The 23,758-nt window shown below is 46.3% G+C and overlaps 1 protein-coding gene across 1 annotated transcript in view; it reads right to left on the bottom strand.

Annotated features, from left to right (window-relative positions):
* The window catches only part of STAB2 (stabilin 2), an 805,158-nt gene that overhangs the window by 95,748 nt on the left and 685,652 nt on the right, over positions 1-23,758 (bottom strand). Inside the window, 3 exon segments of the mRNA XM_069228991.1 lie at positions 1,301-1,442; positions 5,808-6,001; positions 21,844-21,951. Of these exon segments, the coding sequence (XP_069085092.1) occupies positions 1,301-1,442; positions 5,808-6,001; positions 21,844-21,951 (444 nt within the window).

The following is a 23,758-nucleotide window of genomic DNA, read 5'->3' as shown; positions in this document are numbered from 1 at the left end:
TCCTGATAACATATTTGGGCCAACTTAAACTATTTATGTTTCTAGAACCCACGTGTGTGACATGACCAGGCTATTGTTCATTTTCAATGAAGTAGCTGCCAGGGGGCTGGAGACCAGAGGTAGTAATAAGGTTGCCGTCCATCTCTAGGGTACAAAATGGCAGAAGCTGATGACTGTGGGGAGGATTGTGTGATTGTGAGTGAGTTAGCATGCATGTGCATGTGCTTATAGATTTGGATATGATCTAGGAGAAGAACATGCTCAACTTCTATAGTCAACAATGTTTTGGGTACATAGAAACTAGACTGCAGCATTGTGCCATCTGCCTCCAGTACCTGTAAAAGGCTCTGAGGGTTTGTGGAGTGGCCTTTTGTGTGCGTGCAGCTCAGATGTGTAGGTGATTCTTTCCTAACTGTGTGGTGTTTTGAGCGACTCAAGGGATGTCTAGCTAAGAAAAACAGCGAGTACTTTCTTGTGCCTCTCAGATGGTGAACAATATGTTTACTTTTGTAGAACCTTGGCTTTGCTCTGTGCATGAGTTAGAGAGTGAGACCCTCACTCTTGAATGCTTCCTGTCTAAGCCCCGTAAAAGTGGAAGGAACTAAGGACATGCAAATACCCAAATAAATCAATAAAAATAAAATATTTCTTGTCTTCACATAAGATCAATGTTCTAATATGTCGATATTTGTTTGAAATGTCTTTGGTAAGCCAAGACAGAAGTAGATAAAAAGACAACAAGCGACCATCAGGGGAGACATGGCCAGGAATCTTTGAATATACGGAGGACTGAGATCTATTGTATACAGTAACATCATGTGCAAAGACCCTGAAGGAACACCACGAAAGGACGTGGCAGGGCACACTTATACCGGCGTCACCTCTGATGGACTGACCCTCCACCATAGGTGTAGGTTCCCAGTCTAAACACAATGCAACAGACCCCACACATTTTGTATTCCATCAGCATATGGATAATAACATACACTGGAAACACATTTGAGATTAGAAATGGATATAAGTGAATGTGCGCATCCTTTATGCACTTCTGAGCAGAACTAAAAAAGTTTGTTACCAAATTTGTCAATGTGATTGCCTCAGGTAATGAAAGTGACTTTCACAACATTGCAGAAAGCGATGCTTTAACTGTAACAAAGAGAGTGTGCACCAGTCTGCTCCATCTTTTAATGCAAAATGAACTCTGCATTAGCACAGGTTGTGTATTAGTTGGATGCTCACTGTTCAGCCATCCCACGGTCCGTCAGTGGGGACCAAGTCAGACTGAATTGGGAACACTAACCTTGGTAGTGGAGATCGGCGCAGTCAGCATCGATGTGACACTGGCCATTGTCTTGTGAACACCGATCGATTGGCAGCGTCTTCACCTCACAGTATACACCGTCACCAATGTAGTTGTCCTTACATTCACATACACGTTTATCCTATGAAAACGGGAGTGTCAAATATGCATACTTTTGAAAATTGCATTCATGAGAAAGAACGTGCAGTGCAACAACAAAAGGTAAAAAATATTTTGAAATTCTCTTCATACCCTCTTAAAACATTGTTAAAGAGTCAACCTTTTTCGTCAATTTTTAGTAACAGTCTGTAGGAGATGAGAATTTGCTGATAGCGCTCATGGCTGTAGTTGAACTACCTTCCCTGCCACCTCCACCCACATAGAGAGTGGCATTTTGCAGTAACTTGTATAAAGCAGACTATGTTATGTTATTTGTATTTGTAACTCACGCATCTCACCCCTAAGGGTATCCAGGCAGGGTTGGACTGGGAACTTAAAACAGCCCTGGCAAAAACTGTAGACTCAGCCCCGATGTGCAGACTGCTAATGTGCGCCAAAGCAGAGCAACGCTTTCAAGTTGCCGCTGTGATCGCGTAACATGCACCACCACTCCTAGAGGACAAAACCAGCATCCAGGTGGTAAAACTGGCCTCTTGGGGCTCCAGTCGTCCAGGGGACATGTATCCAGGCAGAGCTATTGCAAGGATATGTAGAAATGTACCAATGACCTTCAAAAGATGACGGTGTGATAGTTGCACATGTACACTAAACCTTAACACTGTCATGTCACCAGTATGCAGCGTTCGGAAACGGCAAATATTTGGCCCTTGCAGGCTGTGCATTGCCTCAACCAAACGTCAATAACACAGAATTCGTATTTCATGCACTCTAAAAAAGTCTAGGCATTCTACTAGGGGATACAACTTACCTGAGAGCTAGTAATTTTTAAGAGGGACCAGGCGAGTGAACGCTCCATTTTGATGGGAGTGTGCTATCGAGGCATTTTACCTGGCACTTCCCACTCTAAAATCTTCACCTTAAAAAACAGCAATGGAATGCGCTCCTTCCCTCACCTTTATTCCAAGTTGTTTCCAGTGCCTTTAACCCTTTATTATTATGATGCCGCCTTTTGTCTGTTGAGTGACACTGTTAACCCCCACCCCGCCTTCAACCACCCCCATCTGTACAGTTTTGCACACAAATGAGTGGGAGGATCATGAGCAAGATCAAGCGGATGTTCACGTCAAATGCCAGGAAGCTTGCGGAGGGAGAGAAGATGGCGGTCTGCGGATGCTGCTTGTAAGCACATTTGAAGTTAAACATCTCCTGCTCGCATTTAGTAACACTCCGAAAATACCATCATATGGAAACAGAGGAAGAGATCTTTTTATTGTAGAATTTTAGTTTGCAAACTCCTTATAACTCCTGTTGCTAACCATAGATAGTAGCTGCAGTTTCTGTGTCGCTTTATTTACAGGCGAGTGCCATCTCCGGTATACGAAGTCCAAAAACTAGTCATCACTGGGCAAGTTTTTTTGTCTGCACTGGCGTTTTTTTGTCTTTCATTTGTTTTAAGTTTACAGTCTCACTATCATGCAGAGTGCCAGAACCCAGTTCCTACATGCATATGTATATTTCAATAAAGTCACTTAACATGTTAAACGCCTTTCAGAGGTCCATGGTGCAGGCAGGGGCTACTTGAGCCCCCGTGGTTCAGGCCTTTCACTGCTGATCCCCAGAGGCCTGATCTACTATAGATCCTGAACTACTGGGTCAAGCACCCCTCATGCACTCAGTGATAGCTGTGACCGAGCAGTCAAAGACTCTCTCAGGGTGAGGGGAGAAGTGTAGACACAGGTAAGTAAACACAACGCATAACTCAGAGTGCATACAGTATGAACAATAAATCAATGTACAGTGCAATACTTTTATGAGAAAAATAAGTATTTTATTTATAATGCTATGCATTCGAAGAAATCATTTTAATGTGGAACAACACAATCCCCTTGAGGTCAGGCTCCAGTAGTTGTCAGTCAAATCCCTGTTCCACCCTATTGCCTATAATATGGTCGGGGGTTATTCCTCATTCACTGGAGACCCACTCCAGGGAATGCTCACTAATAGTCCGTACTCAAGAATTCCCCTTTGACTTTCATTATTTAGTGAAAAGTGGCTATGGTGCTGCAGCACCTTTAGCAATGAATCCCCTTACAGGCCCAGTTTAAGTCTTAACCACTTCTGCAGCATGGCAGCATTCAACATTACAGCAGGTGCTCTGAGTGCGTGCATTCGCGAGTTCAAATACTGCTCGGAGAAGTCAGGCTGCTTGTGGTACACGCCACAGCACCTGACAGGTGCAGGCTCACTCTATGGAGTGACGTGGCCAGTTCTCCCCAGCGAGAGAAGCAGCTTCCAGCCAGAGAAGATGTGGTAATCAATTTCACCGGAGTGGGGGGGAATTCAATCCTTCGGCTCCCGACAGGAATCCAGTGAGTGCATGACGTCCTACTCAGCGGGGCTGGCCGCAGCCTCTCTCCAGTCCCAGGCTGAGGCCCGAAGTCTTTGGTGATTTGGTCCTGGTAGCCCCTCCTGGCACATGGGGTTCCTGTGATACCACTGGATTTAATGTAGACTCATCTGATGCAATTGCACCACACCACAGGGGCCCCTACTGGCATATGGGGTCACCAGTAAGGCATTCATGATTATTGGCCCTCTGATCACACAATTACTTCAACAGTGGCTCTCTCTGGCATATGGGTTCACCGCAACAAGGCAGTGCAGGCTTTGCTCCCTCTGCATAGCACTCAATACTTGGCTCAGTTTGCAGTTGCCCTCTCTCAGCCTAGAGGGTTCACTGAAAACAATCCTGCACACAGGGGTAAGGCCCGATCGGTGCACAGCTGAATCTACACCCTTCACACAAGGTGACCTTGCGGTAGGGCTCCCCACTGAACCTCGCTCCCTCCAACACTCGTCCCTTCCTCACAGGGCACACTGGTCTTGGCAAGCAGACAGGTGCTGGTACTTCAGGCTCCAAGGCAGGTGATTTTGATTTCCCTGGGTAATGTCCACTCACCCAGGAGGAAGACTAGCAGGCCTTTGCCCCAGTCCTGGTCACAGGCAGAAATCTTGCAGTGCTTACCCTTCTCGCACAGCACATCTGGCTGATTGGCAGATGACAAATTTGGGGTCTCAACCTCCCTTTCCTAAAGTCCTTTTCCAGGCACCTAATGTGATTTAGGGTCTGATTCTCTGTATGTTGAAGTTCTGATTCTTTTGAAGTGTACATTTCTCCTTTTCATCTTTCCTCCTTAAAGCAGGATGTCTGTCAGAGCAGGAATGACTCTGAAGTTGAGTGACCCACAACCCAAATCTTGGGAGTCACCGGAGTTCACACCTGGATGTCAGCACCAGTTATATGTGCATCAAGAGGTTAATCACATGCTCCTAGTCCTAATCTTTATGATTCCATTATCAGGCCCATACCTCCCTTCCCGAGAAGTGTCCAGGCCCCATCCTTGTGATCTATCATTGAATAAAAAAAGCTACCTTTTGAAGTGTAAAGGAAGGATCTCTTCCTCTTTGGTGTCCCATCCAGCTCACAGGAATGCAGAAATACACAAACCTGTCGAGGGATGGGGGCAGCATTGGATTCCTCTCCTCCTCATGTCTTCACCAGACAGGAATGGGCTTCGCAAAATGGAGCCCAGTGTCCTTCATATAATGTACGAATGCGGCACACTCAGTATGCGTCCACAGCACACTTACTGTCCAGCACTGTTACCTGTATGAATTGCATCATTGCAAGTAAAGATACATTGAGAACACACATTCAGTGTGTGTTTACCGTTCAGCACTGAAGCTTGTCTATACTGTATCAGGGTGTGCTATTTGCAAACACACCTGCCAGCATACACACGTCATGTATTGTACTTTATGCAAGCACACATACACCCAGCACATGCTTTCATTGTGCATGCACCACACAGTGCATCCACAATGCACAATGCACACACCATACTACATGTATTCTTCCCAGGCATACATACACTCAGCACATTCACTAATCCCACATGTACTACACAATAAGGCTCTATTCCTGTACAGTTTTCTTCACAGGCACCCATCCATCCAGCAAAGAGCCATTATTCCTACACTGTGCAGCTCTCCACATCTATCGTATGTAGGCAAAGGGTGAGTTAAGCACACAGCAACAGCATTATTTAAAAGGTGTGAGCCTCAATGCCTCATTCCAGTGACACAGGTTAAAAAGTCCTGTTCACTACATGGTATGCTGCCACCACTGTGCTTGTGTTGCTTAACTCTTAGTGAAGGTGGTAGGCTTCTACCACTGTGAGGATAGTGCTCTGGGCGCCCCACCTGGTCCAACAAGACCATGACAAAACAAATCAGCATTAGGGATCCAGACGACAGTACAGTTGACCACTAATGGCTGGTGTACAGGTCTTTACTATGCAGAGGACTTTTTTGTTCCAATACTTACGGGTCCAGTCATTTTACAGATTGCATGCTCATGGCAGCCACCGTTAAGCCCATCTGCACATGGGTCTATAGGCAGGCATATGTAGCCATCTCCTTTGTATCCTTTCTGGCAGCTGCAGGAAACTTTCACTCCAGTCTGAGAGCACTTCGAAGACATAGCACAACCTCCATTGTTTTGCTTGCAGAGATCCACAACTGTAGAGCAGAGACAAAAACATCAATTTCTTTATTTATTTGTGAGGTATTGTCGTTTGAATATGATAACATCAAGAACAATCATTACACACACACAAGATGAGGGAGCCACTCCATAGTGGTGGGTTGGGTACATTGAACATTACTGGTGGTACACTTGCTTCCATTACAGATATGATGGGACCTGTCTGGATCACCATCACAACCCTCTGCTCAACATACACTAGCAATGTAAATCTGATGTACACATGTAAATCTTACATGGGCCATGTAGACAGCATGTGTTTCATGCTAATGAGACACCCCTCCACTCGTAATACAATTGTCTGTGGGTTATTCAAGCAGCATTAATGCTCATGGAATTCTTGGGCACTAACATGTTACAGCCAACAACTGGTTTTAAATATGGCTGTGTTGTAGCTGACTTTCCACAGTTTCTACCGGCCCTGAGTGAAGGTCTCAGGGCTCTTTGGCTCTTGTGAGTCAGGGAAACTGATCTAGTTCTCCAATGAAATTTCAGTGGTGACACTGGGGGTTGTGGGGTACTATTGTGATGCCCCTGACACCACAGTCCCTACACCTGTGCTTGCTGTAGTACAGAGTGTATAAGAGGCCATTGGGTCCCATTTTACATTGTTGCTGTAGTGCCTCGCTATTGAGTGATGCCACCATAATTGTGCATTAAACAGCTCCACCAAAGAGGAGCATTGATGCATCAGCCCTCAAACAGATGAATAACATGTGTATAATTTTTAGGTCACCAACTGGAGGAGCTTTAAGTTGTGACCTGTGCAGTGTATGTCTGTGTGAGAGTACTCATTCTTGACATGGGCGCAATTCCACTGTATGTGTTTTAGCTACAATCAAGTCAAATTATTGCCATCGGTCAATTTCACCACTCCAAGGGTGCATCACAGCTGTGGGAGCATGCAATTCGGGGTGGATGGTAAACTCTGCTCCAGCTGTGGAGTTCGCGAAGTTTGCCACTCTGCGCTCCACTTGGAGCACAGAGTTCATCAAAAACGACGCCAACTGCAGCATGGGTGAATTTACCAGGGCAACCCATAGTTTTAAGCATTCTTCATGGGCTTGGGAGGCTTGGTTTGCCGTGGGCGTCTTTCGGTAGTGCATGTGCTTGTTTCGAAGAGGGTGGTTTGCATGGGTGTGACGTCGCAGCATAATCCTGTGCTTTTGAAAGGTTTGTACCGTCACTGACTGTGTAGCAGGCGAAAGGTTTCTCGTTGCGCTGTACTGGGACATGGCATTGATGGCTTATCAGATGGCTGGATGAGATAGTGGTGAATGCATCGCCGCTGGAGAAGTGATACTCCAAAGGCCAGCCAACGCCATTAAGGAGATGCTGGAGAACTGGTACGAGAACGTGGAGAGGTGTGTGCATACTCTGCAGGTCGCCTTGTGCTTGCTAACTTTGCTAAATGCATTATGTCACTGTCAGACTGAGCCAGAAGCACTTTGCAAAAGTTTGCCTGCTGCATGCTGTTCGTTGAACTTTTCAACTCCCCGGAAGCGCAATCATTTATTTTACTTTGATTGCTCAAAATAATCATCTTGTTCCTAGTAGGTGCAGCCTCCAATGAAGAGAGTGTGTTTATAATTCTAATAATATGAAGCATAGCGCATTAATATGTGAATTCTTGTACTGCTTGACTTAACCTGTTCAGAAAAATTATGATAAGTACAAATATCCTGTACGCACGCAACAGGGTGTAAACTACTATCTTGTACAAACAACATAAAAGGCAACACAGCCTCATATATTTGATTAAGGCTTTTTCAGAGGAAATAAAAAATTAGCACACTGGCTAGTGGCTATATGGCGTGCATAAACAACGCTTCTCTTTCAGTGCTCCTGCGATGTCCCAGCTATAACTCCCGCACTTGGCACACTACAGAGCAAGCATTATGGAACTATACATCATGCAATTACTTTAAATATGGCATACCGACATACATGCATGAAAACAGACTTTGACAAAGTATTATGTAGTGGATAACATTTGGCTGCTTTATTAATGTGGACAAGCGTGCGACTGCCCACAGCCCCTTCCGCCGTACAGCGAGCTTGTTGTCCCGATCACAAGCTCTTAAATGCACCTCCTTCGTCCCCTATTTTGAAATTCACCACTTTGATTGGGGGGTTTGAAGAACAGCAATCCCCCCCATTGGTAATTTTATTCCTGACCTTCCCCACCTGTTGGCAACAACGGGGGTGGGGGTGCGTCGCCACCTAGTTGGCGCGCATCCTCCCCAAAAAACGGTTTAACTGGTCCCTTCGGGGCCAAGGCGGCCGTTATGGCGCCGGCCCTTTATGCCCCCTACGGGGGCGGCCTTTGCACAAACAGCTCATGTAGTGTTGCCAGGTGGTCTTAAAGACGGAGCACTCCTCTGTTACACCGTTACGCCGCCCTCACTGAGCACCACTCATGTTCTGCTACCGCTCGTGATTTATTTGTCTCAGAGGAGGAGCTGCGACATGTTCTCTTACCAGAGGAATCTGTCTCTCAAAGAGAGAAGGACTGACACTATGTTCTGCTACCAGAGAGAGCATTTTGAACAGAGGAGCAGTGACGCCATATTCTGCTGCCACTAGAGTAGCCACATGTAAGCAGTTTGCACGTCTATAGTGGTGGACGCAACTCCGTGGAATCCTATGGAGTTTTTACCTAACAGAATTTTGAGGAGTAAAACTCTGCGAGGTCCTCCCAGCACTAGCTGCAATGCCTTTGCATCCCTCTGTGAAATACTGATTCAAAACCTTTGCTAAGTTTATTTCTAAATCATCACAATGTGCAATCTTCAAAACTCTTAGCTTGCATACAAAAAAATATATATTTTTGCATGTGAAACAAACCTTGTGAGAACTGTCATTTGAGGGCGGAGTTTAGGCTGTGAAGAGTCTCCTTTGTATGAGGACCCAATCAATATCTATGAAGCACTGGGGCACATTGTGATCCGGTGTTCTGCACAGAAGGCGTTTGTGCATACATTAACCCAAACTATCCCCAAGTTAGAGTATATTTTGCTGACAACAATGCTCGGTAACACCGAGCAATAATTGCCTCTTTGTGTGGTTGAGCTCTGCTGTCAGAGATATTTCGAGTTAATGCATGCACTTTGGACGCCAAACAAAAATGCACATATTCCATCTGCGCCGGTGCAGTGCAGAAAATGGGGGTCATGATTCACCGAGAGTCCTACACAAGGCATCCATAAATTAACAAAGGGAGGACCACAAGTATTCAATGTTATGAGGTGGTGTGAGAGATCTGTTCTGTCCAGAAAAAAAGTAGAATAAAAGTTGAAACACTCTCGCCTAACAGGCACTCTGGGCACTTACTGGTTATCAGTAAGCATGATGTGAATATGTGATTAGCCAAAAAGATCATGGGGTCTTCTTGAAGTCTCCTGGCAAGGTAAAATGCTGGTGAGCCAATCAGTTCTTATGAGGAGGGTTTTGGAGAGCTATTCGACAGGTAGCCTCTTCTTTGGAGGTCCATTGCTGATCTTTGCAGAGGAATGGGGGAAGGAGGTGCTAAAGGATGATATTACATGACAGGTTTACAGTGTGCTTGGACTGATTTGCATATGGCTGGGTCCAAACTGGAATGGCATGGGCAGCAAAAAAACGATGGATTTAGGCCCAGATCTCTGTACTGAGGGTAAATGTTTGACATTGTTCAGCATTCCGTCCATCACTTGTTCTTTTTGCATTTGTCGCCCTAAGTGGGTAGGGTATGCCCAGACGTGGGTCCTGTGCTTCCCATGCCACTGGATTCAACCTAGCCTGGCTGATGAGGGGTGAAACCCCCAAAACGGTCCCAGGATGCTTGTTTCCTGTCCAGGGAAGACCGGGCCTGGCAGTTCGGGCTGGACTGTTCCCATGGGGAACAGGGTCAAGACTGATTTGCATATGGCTGGGTCCAAACTGGAATGGCATGGGCAGCAAAAAAACTATGGATTTAGGCCCAGATCTCTGTACTGGGGGTGAATGTTTGACATTGTTCAGCATTCCGTCCACCACTGGTGCACCAACATTTAAAAGCACCGGCGGCGAAAGCAGTCTCCTCATTGAAGGGGCCATGTGCATGAGTCAGGCCTAGCCAGAGGGGGCCATGTGCATGAGTCAGGCCTAGCCAGAGGGGCTAAGTTGACAACCCACCAGAAAGGGTTTACTTCATTGCCCGCCTCAACACACTGCTCCATCAATAAAAGCTAATTATACTGCGAGTTAAAGGCTGTCATTATTTTGAGTAAGGTTTAATTGCACCTCTGGTCTCACCTCCAGGGAAAGGGAGCTACGCCCTGCTATGCTGGCTTCCTTTCACTCAGGAGGCTGGAGGACACCAAGGACTACATCAGGAAAAGAGTTCCATCATTCAGCAGCATATTATATGAAAGTTCAGCACCTTCTGTGGCCCTTTCTATTCCCTGGACAGTCAGCAAACCTCCTTTTATGATGCCAGAGTACACTGCGCTGAACACTGCTGAACCTCGCCTTTCAGACTGATTCGCAGGGACCCTGGACTGCCCGCTGCGTAAGAGGAAACAACTTATGGGCTACCCGGTCCTTGACTGAAAGCCCATGAAGGTGGTAAAGAACTAGTGTCATGCTCATTCTTTAGTGATTTGGGCTGGTGTCCTGGTCTCCTGGCGTTCAGTCATCTGAAACTGATATAACACACTTTGCATCAGTACTGCTTTAAGTACATTACAATAACCCATCACAAAGGCACGCACCCCAGTAATTTGACGCCTCCGGCCCTCATCAACCTACAAGATAGCACAAATCACTGACAGTGCAGTTTACCAGCTGGAATCCTAAGCAAAGGTTGATATTACTCCAATAAACTTTAGTTTGTTAAGCTTTGGTATGTACAGATTCTGCAGCCATACTGCAGACTTAATTTTTTTCACAAACAGGGCAAATCATTTTGTACTATTTTTCTTCCTGTATAATATGAAATTAACAGATTTTTCTTCACTCAATCAATTTTGAATCTGAACTAAAAGGGGTGAACAGAACTGCAGGATCATTAGGCTTGCAAATCTTTTTAAATATTAATGTGTATTTAAGTGAAAAATTATACCATCGAGAAGCAGGTTTTTAAGGGTTGTAATTTTTACATGACTTTGCACTGTTTTGGTACTTATAGTCAAACCTTTTAAAGGGTTGATTCTGGCTTAAGCCAGGTTTACATTTAAACACTCTAGTTTGGCTAAAATCATGCTTACTGATTTCTCTATTATATAGTCAGAAAACATGATGCACATGGGTGGGCTACGTTTTCCACCTATGCACCACTACACATTTTCTCTAAGATCTGACCCTTGGATGGGAACAGATGATCACATGTGCGCATACAAGCAACTTGTTCATTCTTATGCAGAGTCCATTGTGGCATAATTCAGGCTCATCCAGTATGCCTTCATTTTGTCCCAAACTTTCTTGCACATTTGTTGGACTGAAACGAATTCTGCGAGGAAAGACCTTCAAGCGACTAAACACACATAATAGGAGGGGTGGACAAGTACTAAGATCCTACACAAGTTACTTCTGCCCGTCGCCAATGAGTTAATTACACAGTGTTGGAGTGTGAGTTTTATAATCAATATTAACATGAAAAGTTTGCAATGTAATGTCTAATAAAACTGCATACAATGTGTTAATGTAATACTAATGCTCGCGTTTGAAATGTGCCACGGGGTGTGGCCACCAATGTATACGATGATTAATGAAACTGACTAATAATGAATCAATAATGCACTCATGTATGATTTGTTCTTACGTATCCTAATTAGAGTTACGTATTAAGGTTCTGCTAAGTTACTCACTAGGCCTTAGTTAGCAAGGTTCTGGGCCTAGCTGCCTGGTCTCATGTTAACTGTGTTTTCTAACGTGCAATGTGCTGCCTTCCTGAAGGACACGAAGCTGTACTTTTCCAGAAGCTAGAGATATGTGTGTAGCTGTAGTAAATTCTTTCTCATGGGACCCGACTTTCTCAAGGAGACATTCTTGCTGAATGCAACAGTGTAATTCGCAACAGGTGCAAGGTCGCCTAGACTAGGAGAAGACAATGGAACTACTGACTGGAGTGACAAGCGTAACTTTTCTTACCTGACATTCTACCCGTTGAAGAGGAGCCAATAAACTGCATGAGAACTGTCTTAGGTTAAAATTCTAGTATGGTGTGTGACAGATTATTGGACAAAGATAACAATGCACCAAATATTGACAACTTCAGTATAACGGCGTGACACAAGGAGGAATCAGCCATTACGGAGCCATTCTTCCTGAGGCCATTACCCTGCCATTCCTAGCCATTCTTACTCTGCCCTTATCGAGCCATACTTTGCATTACTTGCCGCTCCTTTGCCATTCTGAGAGACTTTGTTTTTAGCTTTCTGATACTCTAAACCATCCTCGCCTTACCCCTTGCCTGATATGCACTTCTCCTCCTTATGAGGGAAGAGTTTCTTGCTATGCCCTGTGGAGACTTACCTGTTCTATCCTGGCTGATGGCAAATCGACTGATGTCCTGAGGACGAAGACTGATCCTGCATGCTGACCCATTTGGATGGGTAACTATTCACTGATGAATTGTAATTGTCTGTTTGCATTTCCTTTCTAGGTACTGTAGGAAGTTGGCTCTGTATGTGCTATTTCAAAGTAAGGAATAGCATGCACAGAGTCCAAGGGTTCCCCTTAGAGGTAAAATAGTGGTAAAAAGAGATAATACTAATGCTCTATTTTGTGGTAGTGTGGTCGAGCAGTAGGCTTATCCAAGGAGTAGTGTTAAACATTTGTTGTACATACACATAGACAATAAATGAGGTACACACACTCAGAGACAAATCCAGCCAATAGGTTTTGTTATAGAAAAATATCTTTTCTTAGTTTATTTTAAGAACCACAGGTTCAAATTTAATATGTAATATCTTGTTTGAAAGGTATTGCAGGTAAGTACATTAGGAACTTTGAATCATTTCAATTGCATGTATACTTTTCAAGTTATTCACAAATAGCTATTTTAAAAGTGGACACAGTGCAATTTTCACAGTTCCTGGGGGAGGTAAGTTTTTGTTAGTTTTACCACGTAAGTAAGACACTTACAGGGTTCAGTTCTTGGTCCAAGGTAGCCCACCGTTGGGGGTTCAGAGCAACCCCAAAGTTACCACACCAGCAGCTCAGGGCCGGTCAGGTGCAGAGTTCAAAGTGGTGCCCAAAACGCATAGGCTCCAATGGAGAGAAGGGGGTGCCCCGGTTCCAGTCTGCCAGCAGGTAAGTACCCGCGTCTTCGGAGGGCAGACCAGGGTGGTTTTGTAGGGCACCGGGGGGGACACAAGCCCACACAGGAATTTCACCCTCAGCGGCGCGGGGGCGGCCGGGTGCAGTGTTAGAACAAGCGTCGGGTTCGCAATGGAAGTCAATGAGAGATCAAGGGATCTCTTCAGCGCTGCAGGCAGGCAAGGGGGGGCTTCCTCGGGGAAACCTCCACTTGGGCAAGGGAGAGGGACTCCTGGGGGTCACTTCTGCAGTGAAAGTCCGGTCCTTCAGGTCCTGGGGGCTGCGGGTGCAGGGTCTTTTCCAGGCGTCGGGACTTAGGTTTCAGAGAGTCGCGGTCAGGGGAAGCCTCGGGATTCCCTCTGCAGGCGGCGCTGTGGGGGCTCAGGGGGGACAGGTTTTGGTACTCACAGTCGTAGAGTAGTCCGGGGGTCCTCCCTGAGGTGTTGGGTCTCCACCAGCCGAGTCGGGGTCGCCGGGTGCAGTGTTGCAAGTCTCACGCTTCTTGCGGGGAGATTGCAGGGTTCTTTAAAGCTGCTCCTTTGGATAAAGTTGCAGTCTTTTTGGAGCAGGTCCGCTGTCCTCGGGAGTTTCTTGTCGTCGTCGAAGCAGGGCAGTCCTCAGAGGGTTCAGAGGTCGCTGGTCCCTTTGGAAGGCGTCGCTGGAGCAGAGTTCTTTGGAGGGCAGGAGACAGGCCGGTGAGTTTCGGGAGCCAAGGCAGTTGTTGTCTTCTGGTCTTCCTCTGCAGGGGTTTTCAGCTAGGCAGTCCTTCTTCTTGTTGTTGCAGGAATCTAGTTTCTAGGTTCAGGGAGAGCCCTTAAATACTAAATTTAAGGGCGTGTTTAGGTCTGGGGGGTTAGTAGCCAATGGCTACTAGCCCTGAGGGTGGGTACACCCTCTTTGTGCCTCCTCCCAAGGGGAGGGGGTCACATCCCTAATCCTATTGGGGGAATCCTCCTTCTTCAAGATGGAGGATTTCTAAAAGTCAGAGGCACCTCAGCTCAGGACACCTTAGGGGCTGTCCTGACTGGCCAGTGACTCCTCCTTGTTTTTCTCATTATCTCTCCTGGACTTGCCGCCAAAAGTGGGGGCTGGGTCCAGGAGGCGGGCATCTCCACTAGCTGGAGTGCCCTGGGGCATTGTAACACGAAGCTTGAGCCTTTGAAGCTCACTGCTAGGTGTTACAGTTCCTGCAGGGGGGAGGTGTGAAGCACCTCCACCCAGAGCAGGCTTTGTTTCTGTCCTCAGAGAGCACAAAGGCTCTCACCGCATGAGGTCAGACACTCGTCTCTCAGCAGCAGGCTGGCACAGACCAGTCAGTCCTGCACTGAACAATTGGGTAAAATACAGGGGGTATCTCTAAGATGCCCTCTGTGTGCATTTTTTTTATAAATCCAACACTGGCACCAGTGTGGGTTTATTATTCTGAGAAGTTTGATACTAAACTTCCCAGTATTCAGTGTAGCCATTATGGAGCTGTGGAGTTCGTTTTTGACAGACTCCCAGCCCATATACTCTTATGGCTACCCTGCACTTACAATGTCTAAGGTTTTGCTTAGACACTGTAGGGGCATAGTGCTCATGCACATATGCCCTCACCTGTGGTATAGTGCACCCTGCCTTAGGGCTGTAAGGCCTACTAGAGGGGTGACTTACCTATGCCACAGGCAGTGGGAGGTTGGCATGGCACCCTGAGGGGAGTGCCATGTCGACTTAGTCATTTTCTCCCCATCAGCACACACAAGCTGGCAAGCAGTGTGTCTGTGCTGAGTGAGGGGTCTCTAGGGTGGCATAAGACATGCTGCAGCCCTTAGAGACCTTCCCTGGCATCAGGGCCCTTGGTACCAGGGGTACCAGTTACAAGGGACTTACCTAGGTGCCAGGGTTGTGCCAATTGTGGAAACAATGGTACATTTTAGGTGAAAGAACACTGGTGCTGGGGCCTGGTTAGCAGGGTCCCAGCACACTTCTCAGTCAAGTCAGCATCAGTATCAGGCAAAAAGTGGGGGGTAACTGCAACAGGGAGCCATTTCTTTACACAAGCCCCCCCAGCCCACAGGCCAGGAGACTCAGCCAAAGCTGGGAGAGTCTTCCTAGTCTGTCAGGCGAGGAAGAGTAGAGGAAATAGGCTGGTTTGTTGCAGGGCCTACTCTGCCTTACATCCTCCTGTTCAGGTCATTCCCTCTGGGGAACTGACCCACTTCCACAGTGATAGGACCTAGTCTGAATTGCCTCTTGTCTGTGCTTTTAATGTCTCCACCCATTCTCTCTATTTTGGGGTTAGAGGTATCCACCTCTGCTAATCTTATCTTAGCCAGGGTCACCCCTAGCTTACCCAAAGAGGTTACCCAGAGCTGGAGTAACCCCACCATGACCAACAGGGTCAGGGGGCCTAACTTGCTATTTGGCATGGGGTCAGACCACCATGCCAAGGATAGTGCAGCCATAAAGGCTAACACCCAGCAGAGGCTACTGACAGCTATCAGTGCCCAGAACCACACCTTTAGCTCTTCACCTACAAGGGAAGGGGCTAAGTTACAGGCTTCTTTGGGTTCAGGGTGCCTGTCTGCTGTATTAGAGTGGGGGGTTACCACATCTTGTAGTAAACACCCTTCTTCCACTCTTTCTTCTGTTAGCTGAGGAGCCACCCACTCAGGCTTAACAGTTGCCTGACTAGCCAGGACTTCTTGTGGGTCAGGTTGGACTTTATCAGAGCCACTTTTGGAGTTCTCCCCTACTGGAGCAGAATCTCCTTGGCTTGCTGGAACCTTGGCTAAAGGTTGTCCACCTTTCCTACTCTGTTTCCTTTTCTTTTTCTTCTGGGGCCTACTTGCATTTACTGCAGAGGCAGGCACTCCAGAATCCTTGGGAGAGGACTGGCACTGGACCAGTTCCTCTCTTGGGCTCTGACTAACCTCTGGGTAGTCATTTCCAAGGAGACAATCAAGGGGGAGGTCTGTACTGACTACCACCCTTCTCCAGCTAAAAGTCCCACCCACTTCTATGGGCACAAAAGCCACAGGCCTATCAGTGACCCTGTCTGGGCTAACTCTTACTCTGGCCATCTCACCTGGGATGTACTGGTTTGAGAACACCAGCCTGTCATGCACAATAGTGTGACTGGCACAAGTGTCTCTCAGGGCAGTGGCTGGGATTCCATTCACCAGTAGGTGGTGGAAGTGTCTACTTCCCTCTGGAATCTCCAACTCACCTGTTGGGCCCTTTTTCCAGTTGAAGGCTATGAAGACCTCCTCATCTGAGGAGTGATCCCCAATGGCTACACTGGTCACCCCTGGGATTTTGCTAGGGGGTTTGTTTTTGGGACAAGAAGTGTCCTTGGTGTGGTGCCCTGTCTGTTTACAGTTATGGCACCATGCCTTAGTGGCATCCCAGCTCTTACCCTGGAACCCACCTTTGTTTTGGGTTGTGTCTCTGGGCCCACCCACCTGGTCTGGTTTTTGGGGGCCTACAGGGGACTCTTTTTCTTTGTTTCTAGTGTCACCCACTTTCTCCTGGGGAGGCTTTGTAACCCCTTTCTTTTGGTCACCCCCAGTGGAAGTTTTGGTTACCCTAGTCTTGACCCAGTGGTCTGCCTTCTTTCCCAATTCTTGGGGAGAAATTGGACCTAGGTCTACCAGATACGGATGCAACTTTTCATTGAAGCAGTTACTTAAAATGTGTTCTTTCATAAACAAATTATAAAGCCCAACATAGTCATACACTTCATTTCCAGTTACCCAACCATCCAGTGTTTTCACTGAGTAGTCAACATAATCAACCCAGGTCTGGCTCGAGGATTTTTGAGCCCCCCTGAATCTAATTCTATACTCCTCAGTGGAGAATCCAAAGCCCTCAATCAGGGTACCCTTCATGAGGTCATAAGATTCTGCATCTTTTTTAGAGAGTGTGAGGAGTCTATCCCTACACTTTCCTGTGAACATTTCCCAAAGGAGAGCACCCCAGTGAGATTTGTTCACTTTTCTGGTTTCACAAGCCCTCTCAAAAGCTGTGAACCATTTGGTGATGTCATCACCATCTTCATATTTAGTTACAATCCCTTTGGGGATTTTCAACATGTCAGGAGAATCTCTGACCCTATTTATGTTGCTGCCACCATTGATGGGTCCTAGGCCCATCTCTTGTCTTTCCCTTTCTATGGCTAGGATCTGTTTTTCCAAAGCCAATCTTTTGGCCATCCTGGCTAACTGGATGTCCTCTTCACTGGAGTTATCCTCAGTGATTTCGGAGAGGTTGGACCCTCCTGTGAGGGAGCCAGCATCTCTGACTATTATTTTTGGAGTCAGGGCTTGAGAAGCCCTGTTCTCCCTAGATAGGACTGGTGGAGGGGATTCTTCCTCCAGTTCACTATCATCTTCCTCTGTGTTATCCACAGAGGGGTTGGCTCTATCATACTCTGCCAACAGCTCCTGGAGCTGTGCTTTGGTAGGTCTGGAGCCCATTGTTATTTTTCTTATGTTACAGAGTGACCTTAGATCTCTCTTCTGGAGATGGAGGTAAGGTGTGGTGTCGAGTTCCACCACATTCACATCTGTGCTAGACATTATGCTTCTAAAAGTTGGAATACTTTTTAAGAAACTAAACTGGTTCTAGAATCTAATTCAAACTTTTACAAACTTTTAAACTCTAAAAGAAATGCTAACAGGGACTAACACAAGGCCCTAGCAGGACTTTAAAGAATTTAGAAAACTTTTCAAATTGCAAAAATCAATTTCTAATGACAATTTTGGAATTTGTCGTGTGATCAGGTATTGGCTGAGTAGTCCAGCAAATGCAAAGTCTTGTACCCCACCGCTGATCCACCAATGTAGGAAGTTGGCTGTGTATGTGCTATTTCAAAGTAAGGAATAGCATGCACAGAGTCCAAGGGTTCCCCTTAGAGGTAAAATAGTGGTAAAAAGAGATAATACTAATGCTCTATTTTGTGGTAGTGTGGTCGAGCAGTAGGCTTATCCAAGGAGTAGTGTTAAGCATTTGTTGTACATACACATAGACAATAAATGAGGTACACACACTCAGAGACAAATCCAGCCAATAGGTTTTGTTATAGAAAAATATCTTTTCTTAGTTTATTTTAAGAACCACAGGTTCAAATTTAACATGTAATATCTTGTTTGAAAGGTATTGCAGGTAAGTACATTAGGAACTTTGAATCATTTCAATTGCATGTATACTTTTCAAGTTATTCACAAATAGCTATTTTAAAAGTGGACACAGTGCAATTTTCACAGTTCCTGGGGGAGGTAAGTTTTTGTTAGTTTTACCAGGTAAGTAAGACACTTACAGGGTTCAGTTCTTGGTCCAAGGTAGCCCACCGTTGGGGGTTCAGAGCAACCCCAAAGTTACCACACCAGCAGCTCAGGGCCGGTCAGGTGCAGAGTTCAAAGTGGTGCCCAAAACGCATAGGCTCCAATGGAGAGAAGGGGGTGCCCCGGTTCCAGTCTGCCAGCAGGTAAGTACCCGCGTCTTCGGAGGGCAGACCAGGGGGGTTTTGTAGGGCACCGGGGGGGACACAAGCCCACACAGGAATTTCACCCTCAGCGGCGCGGGGGCGGCCGGGTGCAGTGTTAGAACAAGCGTCGGGTTCGCAATGGAAGTCAATGAGAGATCAAGGGATCTCTTCAGCGCTGCAGGCAGGCAAGGGGGGGCTTCCTCGGGGAAACCTCCACTTGGGCAAGGGAGAGGGACTCCTGGGGGTCACTTCTGCAGTGAAAGTCTGGTCCTTCAGGTCCTGGGGGCTGCGGGTGCAGGGTCTTTTCCAGGCGTCGGGACTTAGGTTTCAGAGAGTCGCGGTCAGGGGAAGCCTCGGGATTCCCTCTGCAGGCGGCGCTGTGGGGGCTCAGGGGGGACAGGTTTTGGTACTCACAGTCGTAGAGTAGTCCGGGGGTCCTCCCTGAGGTGTTGGGTCTCCACCAGCCGAGTCGGGGTCGCCGGGTGCAGTGTTGCAAGTCTCACGCTTCTTGCAGGGAGATTGCAGGGTTCTTTAAAGCTGCTCCTTTGGATAAAGTTGCAGTCTTTTTGGAGCAGGTCCGCTGTCCTCGGGAGTTTCTTGTCGTCGTCGAAGCAGGGCAGTCCTCAGAGGGTTCAGAGGTCGCTGGTCCCTTTGGAAGGCGTCGCTGGAGCAGAGTTCTTTGGAGGGCAGGAGACAGGCCGGTGAGTTTCTGGAGCCAAGGCAGTTGTTGTCTTCTGGTCTTCCTCTGCAGGGGTTTTCAGCTAGGCAGTCCTTCTTCTTGTTGTTGCAGGAATCTAGTTTCTAGGTTCAGGGAGAGCCCTTAAATACTAAATTTAAGGGCGTGTTTAGGTCTGGGGGGTTAGTAGCCAATGGCTACTAGCCCTGAGGGTGGGTACACCCTCTTTGTGCCTCCTCCCAAGGGGAGGGGGTCACATCCCTAATCCTATTGGGGGAATCCTCCTTCTTCAAGATGGAGGATTTCTAAAAGTCAGAGGCACCTCAGCTCAGGACACCTTAGGGGCTGTCCTGACTGGCCAGTGACTCCTCCTTGTTTTTCTCATTATCTCTCCTGGACTTGCCGCCAAAAGTGGGGGCTGGGTCCAGGAGGCGGGCATCTCCACTAGCTGGAGTGCCCTGGGGCATTGTAACACGAAGCTTGAGCCTTTGAAGCTCACTGCTAGGTGTTACAGTTTCTGCAGGGGGGAGGTGTGAAGCACCTCCACCCAGAGCAGGCTTTGTTTCTGTCCTCAGAGAGCACAAAGGCTCTCACCGCATGAGGTCAGACACTCGTCTCTCAGCAGCAGGCTGGCACAGACCAGTCAGTCCTGCACTGAACAATTGGGTAAAATACAGGGGGTATCTCTAAGATGCCCTCTGTGTGCATTTTTTTTATAAATCCAACACTGGCATCAGTGTGGGTTTATTATTCTGAGAAGTTTGATACTAAACTTCCCAGTATTCAGTGTAGCCATTATGGAGCTGTGGAGTTCGTTTTTGACAGACTCCCAGCCCATATACTCTTATGGCTACCCTGCACTTACAATGTCTAAGGTTTTGCTTAGACACTGTAGGGGCATAGTGCTCATGCACATATGCCCTCACCTGTGGTATAGTGCACCCTGCCTTAGGGCTGTAAGGCCTACTAGAGGGGTGACTTACCTATGCCACAGGCAGTGGGAGGTTGGCATGGCACCCTGAGGGGAGTGCCATGTCGACTTAGTCATTTTCTCCCCATCAGCACACACAAGCTGGCAAGCAGTGTGTCTGTGCTGAGTGAGGGGTCCCTAGGGTGGCATAAGACATGCTGCAGCCCTTAGAGACCTTCCCTGGCATCAGGGCCCTTGGTACCAGGGGTACCAGTTACAAGGGACTTACCTAGGTGCCAGGGTTGTGCCAATTGTGGAAACAATGGTACATTTTAGGTGAAAGAACACTGGTGCTGGGGCCTGGTTAGCAGGGTCCCAGCACACTTCTCAGTCAAGTCAGCATCAGTATCAGGCAAAAAGTGGGGGGTAACTGCAACAGGGAGCCATTTCTTTACAGGTACCAACTGCTCTTTTGATAGAGGCCATAGTTAGATGTTTTTCGAAATTCATGTTGCTAAATTGTTTTGCATGAAGCCCAACATGCTGATGCTAATCAGAGGATAGTTAGGGAGTTCACTAATATTAGGTGCAAATAGACAAATTACTGAAATCCTTGCTTTGTTGAATAATGTACTAACGATACTCTGCTAAAGTTGATTCATGTTGACGTTGTGCTTTGTTCTAATGTTCATGACCTATGCTTTGATAAAGGCTTATTCGAGTTGCCAAATAATAGTAGTATTGATGTGTTTATTGATGTTGCGACTAATAAATATGATACTAGAATGTAACTAATAGGGAATAAATATCCTAACTCTTACTAGATTTGTGTGGTTATTCATGGCTGAAAGGTCATGGTGTGTTTCATTCTTATTACATGTTATTGATTAGTTTGATTGACTAGTTATTGTGAATATTGATTAGGTTATTGACCTATTGATTGAAATGCTAAATGGATATCTCGTTCTGGGAAGTCCCCAAACACGGTTAAAGATTCATTGGCCTAAAACGAGTCTCCTTGTAAGTTAAATTAACAAGGTTTGGACGCGTTATCAACAGCACATCTATTTTTTGTACGGGTAAAATCCAGCAGGGGCTCGCATGAGATGTAAATCGATAATGTTCATTATGCATGTCAAAGGAACTTGTTCCATTTACAGTAGAAGAACCAAAGACACATTTCGCTAAGCTGCCATCGGATCGTCTTAACAACTAATTACCAATTACCAATTTGCTTCCGCTAAATGGTCTCTTGCGACTCTTCGTGCCTTGGTGCTGCCTTTTATGGCAAACTCTAGTGCAGCTGCAAGAGCATCAACGTTTCTGCAAATGCATGCAAACCAATACGTGGCAAAGGCAGAATGCTTAAAGGACCTTTATATGTTTACAGATAGCATATTAACAATATACATTTTGCACAATTAATTGGCGCATTGAGGCACATGGGCTGTTGTCATTGGTATACCATCAAAAATCCATTTACCTGTACATTTGATTCCATCTCCCTCGTAAAACGGCTTGCACAGGCACGTGTTGTTTTCTTTACAGATGGCGTTACTGGAGCAAGCTGGGGAACACACTGGTAGCACATCTGCAAACATGTGAGAAATATGTTTTGTTCAGTAACTGGTCTAAGTAATGGAAAGATGACGGTCACAGTCTTCACTGAGGCATTTTTGTTTGGAAAACAGGGATATTTGCATCACAACAACTTGTAGATAAGCGAACTCAACAATGTTTTGCTTTTGTAAACTGAATCCCATGATAGCTTTAGCAGCAGTGGCCTTACTGCTAGTAAGTATTAATTACTGCACATGGAGACAGAATGACAGACACGTATATTGCCACCATGTAATAGGAAAGCTCAACTTTGTGGGAATTTACAAACTTTTATTCTGGAAGCATAGACCTGATGTGCTTAGGTTTGTACCTGGTTTGATGCAGTCACAACAGTTTTCCTAGATGATGGAAGTGTATTACCTTCATTCCTGTCGCTGGAAGGTGGAGAACCCAGTCACTGAAGTGAGGAGGATGGAGACAGGGCTACCATTACTAATTCCATGAACGCTTTCTTGGAAAGGTCTGATGATTCGTTCTTCCTACTCCCATTTGGTAGACGTGAAGAGTGGGACTTTCTGTTGTTTAAGACAAGGAGGTTTTGAGGGAGGGCATGTCTGTCTGGAGTATTGATTTAGGATAGCTGATGGCAGCAATGTGCACAGACCTCACACTTCATTGGGCCCATTGTAAGGAAATGCCTCTTTTGCATGATCATACCCCCTTTTCAGACTACTTCTATTGTTATTTTAACTCTGTACACTGGCACCCAGCTAACCAGGCTGCAGTACAAGTGCTTTGATCCACAAAACCTGTCAAATTGGTTAAAACCCCTTATTGGGTCATTAACCTTACCTATGGATCCCTACTATATGGTACCCTAAGAGCCCAGGACACAAGTTAGATGACAATAGGGGGCTGCAGCACTTATTGTACCATCAATGAAGTATCTATGTGAAGCATGACTCTAAGCCTGCTGTAACAGTCTAGCTGGGCATTTCAATCTGTCAAAATCACCCTTTTGCCAAGCCTAAACCTTTCTTTTTAATAGTATAAGTAACCCCTAAAGTATGCCTTACTAGCCCTAAGGCAACATGCATAGTATTAAAACATAGAACATATGTATGTCATGTTTTTACATGACTTACAATGAAAAAGGCCCAACTCTGTTTTTCACTGTAGAAAGGCTGCCTGTGTCATAGCAAACACTGGGTTATTTTATCACACTTAATAACACTAACTTCAGTTTGGCACGTGCTAGAAAAATACTTCAAACAATAATTTTCATAGTTAAGCAAGCCAACTTAAAGCTAAGGTCAAATTGTATCTATTTTAAATATAGTGACTTTAGAAAGTCACTACTTTTCTGCATAAAGCCTCTAATATTCTTTTTAGAGTTACTCCCCAGCTGTCACCTGGCTTGCTGGCCCCCTACAAGGAGGATTGAATGTCTCCCAGGAAAGGGAACAATAGGGTCTTCAGTGGGAGGAAATGACCTCATCCTGAGAGGATGGTCTGTGGATGTGACCACCAACTGCCCAAGCTGTCACAGGCAGATATATCACATACCTAGGCTTACCCCATCTATTGTCCATGTAGTCCGTATGGCACCAGTTCCGGGGGAGGAGGGGGAATTATTTCAAAACTGGTTGCTAGAGAAGTTTCTCATATGCCTGAACATACTCCAGGAGTATGCCCAGAGCTCTGTCTAGGGGAAGAAAGGCCTTGCCCTGCTGGATTTTGGCAGAGCAATGTACTGTGAGATTTTTTACATCCTAGGCCACAGGAAATTATGTTAAAGTGGATTAAGGTGGGAAGGGTTGCTCCTGGGAATGTTTTCC

Source organism: Pleurodeles waltl, chromosome 4_1 (assembly GCF_031143425.1).
Source record: "Pleurodeles waltl isolate 20211129_DDA chromosome 4_1, aPleWal1.hap1.20221129, whole genome shotgun sequence".
In the NCBI taxonomy this organism is placed as follows: Eukaryota; Metazoa; Chordata; class Amphibia; order Caudata; family Salamandridae; genus Pleurodeles; species Pleurodeles waltl.
The sequence above is the reverse complement of the archived record's forward strand: the minus strand, read 5'-3'. Positions and strand labels throughout refer to the sequence as shown.